The 10,273-nt window shown below is 43.9% G+C and overlaps 2 protein-coding genes and 2 long non-coding RNA genes across 6 annotated transcripts in view; 3 read left to right on the top strand and 1 right to left on the bottom strand.

Annotated features, from left to right (window-relative positions):
• Positions 1–4,913, top strand: part of tapbpl (TAP binding protein like) — a 5,860-nt gene extending 947 nt beyond the window's left edge. For 2 of the 3 annotated variants that reach the window (XM_019869021.1, XM_019869022.1), the window contains exons 2-9: positions 1–55; positions 1,749–1,946; positions 2,022–2,291; positions 2,822–3,022; positions 3,101–3,268; positions 3,404–3,507; positions 4,286–4,511; positions 4,595–4,913. The exon at positions 1–55 is cut by the window's left edge. In XM_019869021.1, the coding sequence (XP_019724580.1) occupies positions 1–55; positions 1,749–1,946; positions 2,022–2,291; positions 2,822–3,022; positions 3,101–3,268; positions 3,404–3,507; positions 4,286–4,511; positions 4,595–4,662 (1,290 nt within the window). In that variant the 3' untranslated portion in view covers positions 4,663–4,913. The remainder of the gene's footprint in view (positions 56–1,748; positions 1,947–2,021; positions 2,292–2,821; positions 3,023–3,100; positions 3,269–3,403; positions 3,508–4,285; positions 4,512–4,594) is intronic. The other variant, XM_019869023.1, reaches the window with a different exon arrangement.
• A 2,003-nt stretch (positions 4,914–6,916) lies between these two features.
• LOC109515333 (uncharacterized) lies at positions 6,917–8,477 on the top strand. Its single transcript, XR_002168169.1, has 3 exons — positions 6,917–7,667; positions 8,220–8,271; positions 8,361–8,477. It is a non-coding gene; the product is annotated as an uncharacterized LOC109515333 (long non-coding RNA).
• On the bottom strand, positions 7,738–9,845 carry LOC109515330 (synaptobrevin-like). The gene is made up of 5 exons (XM_019869033.1): positions 9,748–9,845; positions 8,792–8,927; positions 8,526–8,684; positions 8,406–8,457; positions 7,738–7,828 (listed from the first exon to the last, which is right to left on the bottom strand). Coding segments are annotated over exons 1-5 (366 nt in total). The 5' UTR covers positions 9,750–9,845; the 3' UTR covers positions 7,738–7,811.
• Positions 8,602–9,953, top strand: LOC109515334 (uncharacterized). The gene is made up of 2 exons (XR_002168170.1): positions 8,602–8,712; positions 9,761–9,953. It is a non-coding gene; the product is annotated as an uncharacterized LOC109515334 (long non-coding RNA).
• The last annotated feature ends 320 nt before the right edge of the window (positions 9,954–10,273 follow it).

Below are 10,273 nucleotides of genomic sequence, written 5' to 3'. Positions count from 1 at the left end.
GCCATGACGGTGACAGGAATCCTTTTGTGTGCATTCTTCACGACCTGCGTGTGTGGTAAGATCTTGCTCAGCCACTCGTGTGAACGTCGGTAGCAGGAATGAATGAGAACGACACATACAAGCCATAACGTTACGTTCACCTTCAGAGTGACAGTAAAACAAACGAAGCTACGCTTTGTATTGTAGTGTGGATATCTCAAACCGGAGTAAAGTCACAGCTAATCGATTATCAAATTAATCGACTACTATTTTAATAATCAAGTATTCATTCGGAGCCATTCTTTGTCCAAAAATGGTCCGAATCATCTGATTTAAGCCTCTCGCCAGTCATTATGCTCTGTCCATCATGAAATGAGAATGATTATATTTACCATTAAATCAAAACAAAACATTTGCTTTTACTTTGGAAATCAGTTTCAAAAGGGGTGGTGAGTAAATCAGAAATGCTTAATTGTTGGTTGTTTTGTGTTTTTTTTAAACACTAACCAATACCAAATCAACAATTGGTCAATAAACAGTAATCAATAAAAAATGTGGTTTCCTAATACCCTTAAATACATAATAAAACTAGCTGATTACTGTATTAGATTAATCAATGGAGTTAGGGAAAGGACAATCTACATCTATATTTATATGGTGCTTTCACAAGAGTTGCAGCTGTAACAAAGTGCTTGAAAGAACATTTACATAAAATAAGAAATATAACACAACACAAACAATAAAACACGGATAATCATCACAACTATTCCTAAAATGGGACCAAAGAGAGAAAAAAAAAACATCCTTGGTGATGCCGTTGTCCAGTAATGGTGTGAGATTCTGGAGGTTAAAGTACTCTAAGTTATTTTAAACTAAAAAGTTTAAACTTTCCGTGTTGACACACTGTGACACTCCCGATATGTTTTATGAACATATGTTAGAGGAATCTATGGGCGAAATTGTATCATGTTTAAAGTCTCATTTGATCTGGGCACGTCGAAGCATCTGGGTGCGTTATCAGCACCCCCAAATTCCTTTTCAGAAGGTGCCGGCCATTTGGGCTGGGGGCTGTTGCAGCCCACACCACAATCAACACATCAAAGCGGGTGGGCAATCAGAGGAGGTCAGATCCGGTCACAAAGGGGGAGCGAGTAATTTGGGAACAGCGGTCGAACAACAAAAGACGATTTGAGAACACCCGTCGCGCCCAGGCGACATTTGTCATCTGCAAAGTCCGCGATATGTTGATACAGTGTCGACCAGACCGAAAGGCCCCAACGTGCCGGTGGTTCAAAGCTCATACCCAGGTAACTAATCACTACCGAGGGGCCGGACCAGGGGTACGGTATGCAAATATTGGGGGCAATGTTTTTCTTGTATTTTGCATATGTCACAAATAAATGTTCGAACTCGAGGAGGGGGGGCTCTGAGCGTGATCACGGAGCAACTAAACCGTCGTTCGCTCTCAGAGATCCGCTTCCGTCGACATTGAAGACAATTTTCCTGTGTGCCGAGTCGTTTCTTTAACTTTGTCCGAGAAAATCTCTGACAACATATGATCAAGATAAAGCTCTATACAAGTGCACTCGGTTCAACATTTTGATTGACTATGACTTGGTTTTCGGCAAAGGTACATTGAAGAACCCATTCGAGATGATTCGGTGGCGAATGCCAGTACGGTTAGCCAGTGCAGATTTTTGGTGCGAGTCCAAGCTCGAGTGACAGCCCTGTTTTCTTTTCTGTTTCCGGTTCAAAATGGTGTTGTGCAGCATCTGGGGTTGCAGATGTGGTTCTTTCCTGTGAGTTCATAGAAGACTCGGTGGGACTGCGCGACAACTTCGCCAGAAGTCCAGCCACCCTCATCTTGAGAGAAGTCTTTGTTGGTTCCCTTGAATCCCTTGAAGCGTTGACTCCGTTTGTCCCGCCGTCCAACTCGGATCCACGTGTCATCATGTTTGAGTCCAAAGGTCCCCCCCCCCGCGCCTTTTACCCCCAAATAAATGGAACCCCGGCTTTGACTGTCCCTCCTCCGTGTGTTGCAGTATCATCATTCAAGATTCCCAACATCGACATTCTGCTCCACGCCGATTGCAACGAGCGGGAGGTGATGTGTGAAATAAGCAGGTACGCTCCCCATGGCTTGAAGGAAAGGTCAGAATCGGACCATTTCCTGGTGTCCATCGACGTGGCAGGCGGGGCTTTTGGCACTTTGTTAATCCTGCGTGCCGTGCCGCAAGCCGATGACCAAACGAGCCGGATGAATCCCGAACTGGGCCTGCCTTTGAGCCAGACTGGAACGATGCTAACTGAAGGTACGATACAGTTAAAGTGTGCGGGTCTGACTGTGGAAAAACAAAAATTTCAAGTTTGGTTGTCATTGTTGGGACAGAAAGGTTTTTATAGTAATCGAATTCTCGGATTTTGGGGGACATAAAGGTATCAAGACATTATTTGAAATTGAAATTTCACAACTATAAGTTGAAGACGCTTCGGTTGCCTGGTCTGGTCGATAACATCCGTCAAAAAAAAAAAAAAAAAAAAATCGGCCAAAATGAGGAGTGTCTTGAAAATGAATAAAAGCGCAGCCGAGACCACTCCTACAGCGGTGCAGTACTCCACCTTGCAGATCCGCCAGCCTTTGCTCATCTCTGGACTTACCAGCACCGGGTCGAACCTGCCAATTATGCCACACGCTGTGCAGTCTTTAAGTCAACCACAAAACTCGAACCCAATAACGAAACACCAACTTCACCTTGTTTGAGGAGGATACGCTCCAAGCTGACCCAAAGGTGCAATTTGAGTTTTAAATCTCTGTCCTCTGTCTTGCGTTCTGTCTCCACAGTGTTATTTCTGGTGTTTTCCACTGTCAAGTCTCTGTCTGCACCCTTGCGAGGCGCCGGCCTCCTCAATTGCGGCTTCAGGCATCAGGACATGTCGCCCGATGAGGAAGTGCACATCGAGTGGCGCCAACAACATCGGGGACGAGGGCAGATCATCATCACGATGGCGACGAGGCTGAACGATCCGGAAGGAGGCGCAATGGGTAAGTGCGGCGTCCACCCCGTCGACTGAAGTGAAGGCGCGGTGTTGAGAAGGGTGCGACTGTATTTCCTGTTTCCAGTGCGACACTCGAGCAAGGACTCGAGTATGGATGGCGCCCAGGTTGTGAGCGAGGGCAACGCTTCTGTGACCCTGAACAACATTCAGGTTACAGATGAGGGCGCCTACATCTGCTCCGTCACGATCGGCCCTTACCATGGCCAGCAGGTGGTCAATCTCCAGGTTGTTCGTGAGTTTCACCCAAATGTCACCTCGCTTGCATGACCGCATCGACAGACGTTTATGTTGTGTGAATGGACGCACAGATTTGTACACTTCATGCGAATTGTGTGAGTACATACATGCCGCTTGCTCTTCTTTGCAGAAGCACCAAGTGTTTCATTCTCAGAGGAAAAGCTCATTTTAAAGGGAAATACAGCGCAGACCCTAAGATGTCATTGTCGTCAATACTACCCTCTGGATGTTCAGGTGGGTCACTGCGGCGGGGAGGGGTGGCGGGTGTACCTTGACTTCCCAGTTTAATTCATTCACCTTCCTGTGTGGAGTTTCCATGTTCGCCCCGGGCCTGCGTGGCTTTTCTCCGGGTACTCTGGTTTCCTCCCACGTTCCAAAAACATGCGTGGCAGGTGAATGGAACACTCCAAATTGTCCCAAGGGCTGACTGTGCGCGCGAATGGTTGGTTGTCTCTGGCTGCGGTTGGCTGGCAACCAGTTTAGGGTGTCCCCCACCTGCTGCCCAAAAGGCAACTGGGATTGGCTCCAGCATGCGCCGCGACCCTTGTGAAGACAAGCGGATCAGAAAATGGATGGATAGTTCGCGATTCTTTGGCATTATCTTCGTTTCATTGCGCAGAGCTCACAAAGTAGGTGGCTGTCGGAGTGCCTCTTGGCGAATGCACATGTTAATTTGTATCGGGCGGCACCCTTTTACCTTACAATTGCTTCCTACTAATATCCACCACTTGATGGCGTCGGAACACTAACAGGGCAAACATCACAACGGGGGAATATAATGAGAGACTCTAACAGAGAGAGCAAAAGACAAAGGGTTTGATCAAATGTTATTACAGTGCATACTGTAGTTTAGGTGAGTTAGTTTAGCTCGCAACATAAAAGTGAAAAATCGACCAAGCACTGGCACTTCACCGGAAAAAAAAAAAAAAAATCATAAGTTGGAACATTTGTACGTCAGGGCACCTCTGTCGAACATCTGCATCACTGTTTGACATGCTATGTTCTCCTTCAGGTGGAGTGGCTGTCACAGTCTCCGACGGACGAGGAGCCCGCCATCTTTGCCGATCAGGGCTCGCTGTCCAGCCACCGGAAGCATGGCGACGGCACGTACTCGCTCTCGTCCCATCTCGTCGTGCCCCCCGACGTGGTCCCCGGGACCCGAATCACCTGCAGGGTGTCCCACGTGGCCCTGGACGCTCCTGTTTCCGTCAGTATGCTGGTAGAACACCTGGAAGAAGGTAACGACTTGGTCATAAAAGGAGCACCCTGAACAGAGGAAGGCATCGTGACGATGCGATCAACATTGTTTGTCTTTCTACAGATGGCTACTGGTGGGTGTTGTCATTCTTGGGCATCACTGTGGTGTTCTTCTACCAGGTCATCAAATAGGAACTCTGATTTATTGAAATCTCAATTAAAGCGGGTTATTGGCTGTATTTTCTACAAACACAAGACATTTTGTTGACTGGTTTTGTTCGAGCAACAATAATTTCATTAGTGACCAGTTCCATCAACAATCATCAATGATATTCGCTCCAACCTGGAATGTCACTGGTGATTACTCATGTGGAATGTTACAACATAAATTGTGGATTTGTTTCAACCTAAAATGGTTTCAAAATTGGTTTGAGTGGGGAAAACCCATGCACGTTATTTTATTATTTTTTTTGCTTTCTTTGTGATAGTTTTTGAATCTTGGCTTGAGTTTGTAAGTTCTCCCTGTTTTTAGGTGGGAGTTTTTTTCAGGTTCTCCAGCTTCCTCACACATTCAAAAATATGCTTCTTAACTGGGCAATTAGGAGGAAAAAAATAATTATCACAATTATTTTTGACTGATATTGAAATCTTGATTAAAAAAAAAAACACGAAAATTAATTGATTTCAAAGTTGAGTATCAAAACTCAACTTTAAATTTAACTTGAAGAAAAAAAATAACCTGAAAATAAAATTGTAAAAATAATAAAATAACAGCAATAAATACAATACATAATAAAAATACAGTCAATACTGTTGTCCGCCGACTATTGGAAATAATAATCTAGTGTTGAAGCGCCACTTTGCGTGCCTGCCCTTGTTGGTGTATTACGTGGTACTGCTGCTGCTGGAAGTCATCTGTTAATGCTAGTGGCGATTGGGCTAGCTGAAGCTAGCTACAAAACGCTAACGCCGATTCAAGCCACTTTATGCGGGCGAGTGTGTCCCAGTCGTGTTTTTTTTCTTCACAATATCCTATTTCTGCCTGGTTGTTTTGTGATTTAAAAAAAATACTCTCAGTCCGAAACAAAATTCACTGGGTTATTTTCAATGTGGGTGAGTAGGTTGGGAGTGTCCCCCACACAGCGACATACTGGCCACGGGCTAAGTAAGGAAAATGGATGGCATTCATACCTAGATTAAAAAAATACATAACACAGTCCAGAGAGCAGTTTTGTTCAATTCTTTTATTAGCATCAGCAAAATTGACAAGCATGCACTTATTCTTGCAAACATTTTCACCTTTCATGTAAATCACACGTGTACACTGACAAATAATACAGTTTCTCAATATAATTTGATTGTTAGTGCAGCTGTGCAGAAATGCATGTCGTTGTCGTTTTTAATGTGATCCACTCACACGCTAGTCTTAGAAGAAAATATGAGCATCTTCAAACTATTTTAACAACCCCCTCCACACAAAAATATCCCGAAAGACCGATCCAAACGTGTCAGATGCCTGTTAGTGGTCTATGCTACATGACGTTAACAGTTGAAAGTCGTCGCGGTTTGGCACTCGTGATTAGTTAGCGGATCGGGATGACGTTTAATGCCTGCCGACGACAACAGAAAGAGCGTTATTCGGACAAAAAAAAAAAAACCTTACGGTGACCGTTTTTGCCATGCAAATAGGAAACGAAGCTCACCTTGGCTGACTTTGCATTAGCGCGTACAGTAAGTGACAGAGCAGCAGCTAAATCAGGATGTGGGCTAGCTTTTGCGCCCGAATACGAGGCGGAACAGGTTCAAATGGGCATGTCAAAAATCTTACTAATTTAACCGTGTATTCCATTTAAAGAAAACAAAAACTCTATTCAAAATAGACTGTCTGATGACTGAAATATCGATGATTTAATATCAGAAAAAGTAAAACGTACACTACTACTCAAAGGTTTGGTTGTCACTCCGTTCATTTCTGTCTGTTTTTTTTTTTTTTCCAGCCACATAAAAAATTTAAGCAAGCTTTTGGAGATTGAAAGCTACATACATAATGGTTACTGATTATTTCGAAATTGTATATACACTTCTGAAAGAACACATTTTCGAGCGTCACTCCACGAACGCTATGGGCTACAATACTGAACTTGATTTTGTACAAATAAAAAATCTAATTTCTCAAATGTATTAATTGTACTGTATTTTATTTTATTTTTTTAGAGTAGCAAGACAAGAAATTGATGCATGTCACTGTTGGGCTATTTATAGGCCAGTCCTGAGGGGTACCCATGAAGTCACCATGTGGCCTCTTGGTGAGCTCTGGTTTTGATTGTGACTCCAAACTTTTGAACAGTAATGTGCATGTAATGTTTAAAAAATGTCTTGACTAATATTGTTTCATTTATTATTTTACAATACATCGATGATCCAATTATTTTAATTTGAAAAAAAAAATCCATTGATCAATTTAATTACCGGTAACCTATTTTAGGGAGAAAAACAAAGATATATTAAAGGACCCTTTGTTGGATTAAAGAATACTTTGCTGAGTGAAACAAGTAAGAGAACACGCGCGTTTTCAAGTACAACTGCAGAAGTCTGATCAAATGCTCAACTTTGACCTCGCCCATTACAATTGTCACTCTTCTTCTGTACAAAAGGATCACAAGTGTGCAGATTGTCTCTCTGCGGCTGCTGCCCTCTGTCCACAAATCTAGGTGCACAGAACACGTGATGTACTGTTACCATCACAAATTATGGCCTTCAATCTGGCAAAGCTGAAACAATTTAAAGGTGGCAAAAGAATTTATTCCGTGTCCTTGACATGCATCTTAATGTCCACGTACCAGGTGGCAATTTGTCCCCAAATACCAGGACAATTAAGCACATGAGGGGAGAAAATGAGTTGGACTCATAGAACAACTGCACCTTACTACTCATGTTGTACAAGTGCAGACGAGTGCATCGGGCTTGAGCTGGATATAAAGGACGTGGAATAAATGCTAAAACGTGCTTCCATATGCATTACTAACTCCGCACAAATGTTTTTCTCTCTCCTTTTCTTTTCCTTCTTTGTGCTGCTGTGCTTCCTTCAATAATACATGAACCGCGATGTACCCAATCGGACTTTAAACTGAAAACAGGCGTGAGGAGCACGACAACCAAGGCAAGGGATGAAGGAAAAAAAAGCAGCAGAGACAAGAGTTAGCTGCCATGATGTGTGAGGACAAGATGGTGAAAACGGGAGGATTGCGGATTGCTTTTTTTTTTTTTTGTGTACGCTCTTGCCTCTCATCCATCTCATCCACATTCTCAAGTCCATATTCATCCTTCGTGACAGGCGACGCTCAGTAGAAGAAGTACACTGCCAATGACGCAGAGAGAGGAGAGAGAAGTCATTAGTCTAATGGTCCCCCCGCAATATATCACAAACCCTCATACAAAGAACAACCATGGATGGAAACATAAAAGCTTGTTTTTACCACTGACACGCAGTGTTAGTTAGCTAGCTTTGCCTAAACCAGGGTTATGTAATTTTTTTAGTTTTATTTTTTTTTATTTTAAGGGGCAGGATGAAATGCTTCATTTTAGTTGAATGGTCATTCGTTTCAGTATTAGTTTTAGCTTTAAAAAAATATTTGTGGAGTTTTTGTCGAGTGCAAGATTTTTAAAAAAGTAACTAAGTATTGCATAATTTGATAGATTCCCAAACAAGCAGAAGAATGGTGTGTGCAATTTCTTTGACAATTGAGCAGGGTGTGGTTTCGAACCAAATGCGAACCAAAGCATTTGAGAGCGGACACAAAGGTTTGATTTATTTATTTATGTGCTTACTTGCTTACGATTTTAAAGTCTGAACTTACATTCTGGTGATTTTTTTTGTTCACTCATTCTAGTTGATCAGGGCTACAGGGACAAAGGAGACCCTCGTGTGTACTCACAGAATATTATTCCCACCACGATGACGCCAATGATGCCCATCATGATCATCATCTGAAAGGAGAAGAAGACATCAGCAGTGACATTTGACCTGCTCGAGGGACCTGCGCGCGTGCGCCCACCTTGCAGTTCTTCCACCAGTACTTGTTCTTGAGCTTGGCCGCGCAGCTTTCGAACTGCGACGCCCCGGCTTGGAGGGCGTCCGCTCGGTCATCCAGCTCCGAGAGCTTTTGGTCCCTTTCCAGAACCTTGTCCACATTCACCCTCATGATGTCCACCACCTGGCGGTCCGGGACGGAAAAGCATTTGGTGAGTATTTTGGAATCACAGGAGTCTCAGATTGTGTGTATGTGTGTGTGTGTGTGTGTGGAGGGGGGGGGGGGGGTACCTCCTCAACTTGGGCCTGCGTCTGCTGTAGCCTGCGGTTGCTGGAGGTGTTGGGAGGTGCGGGAGGCGCGCCTCCTGGGGCTCCGTCTGCACCGGGGGCTCCCGGAGCCCCGGGGGCTGCGGCATCTGGAGCGGACCTGAGACGAACCAGATTCACAAATCAACTTGTGGAAGAGAAGAGGAAATAATTGAGATGAGGACACAAGGGGACGTAATCCTTTAGGTGCTCCAACTCAATTTTATGTGGCCCTCAAAAGCAAATAGCTTGCAAGAACGATTCATGCTTCTTGGAAAATTTCTATCAAAATTGTCTTCATTTTCAATATCGTTGAAATATTGTGAGCAGCAGTTAAACAGATCAGTCAATAATTCTTTGTGATATTTAATGTCACCCCCAGTTGAAGCAAACCTGAAGCAAACAAGCTACGTGTATTAAAAACAACCACAAAGCCTTCACTTTGGCTAACAAGTCCGTTTAGCGTAATGCGAGCAAAACAAAACGCCATAGAGGGCCTAACGAAAAGCATCAGTGTTGCGGTGTTACAACCCTTCAAGCCACGGATATTAGGATCAACACATGTAGTCAAGGAACCTAACATCCATGTCAGATAGGATACAGAACCGGCAAAATACAAGCGTAAAACAAACAAAATACAAAGAGCAGCATGAAGCAGAAATGAAAAGAAATGATGAGGCAGGTATCTTAAGGTTAGTCCACTTTTTTTTTTTTTTTACCGTGAATTATTTAACTCAATTAAACAGCACATTTAGTGGAACTAGGATGCTCAAAGTGACTCCAACAAATACATTGCGCCATTTAGATCATTGGCGTCAGCAAAAAAAAATGAAGATGAACAAACGAGACCAACTTTTTGATTTAAAAAGACAAATACACACAACCTCATCTATAAACACTCCTTCACAAATAAATCACTGCAAATCCGCATAAACACTCACATGTTCTATGCAGCTGTTTGTGCTGACTCAGCGGAGGAGGAGGAGGAGGCGGACGGGAGATAGGAGGAGGTACCGGGAGCTAACGAAGTCTCAACGATGAACAAAAAAGCAAAGAAAGCAAAGAGTCACGCGGAGTAAACGGCCCTCCAAAAACAGAAGAAGTTTGTCAAAAAAAGCATCAAAGTGCCGCAGTGCAGCACCCCCCCCCCCTTAAAAAAAATCAGCCGAGTCAGCAAATAGAAGAAGTGATGCTGAGATCTGCTCCTCGGCATCCAGCTCCTCCCCCCTGAAAAAAGAAAAGAAGCAAAAACCGCCTGACTCGATGGAGGAATTTCCACTCCGGAAGCTGGCGAAGATGATTTCGAATGTTTTCTTCTTTCTTGGTCGCGCTTGTCTGCGCCTGCGTGGAAGACGAAGCGTGATGCGCGGGACTGCTGCTGCCGTTGCTGCTGCTGCAGTAATGCGTCGAGTTCCTCTCCCACCTTTCCTCACTTGGACTCGGAGACACAGTGCGGTACTACCCCGT

The sequence above is a fragment of the Hippocampus comes genome, unplaced genomic scaffold (genome assembly GCF_001891065.2).
Source record: "Hippocampus comes isolate QL1 unplaced genomic scaffold, H_comes_QL1_v1.1 scaffold67, whole genome shotgun sequence".
NCBI lineage: Eukaryota > Metazoa > Chordata > Actinopteri > Syngnathiformes > Syngnathidae > Hippocampus > Hippocampus comes.
Note: the sequence above shows the minus strand (reverse complement) of the source record. Positions and strands in the feature narration are given on the sequence as shown.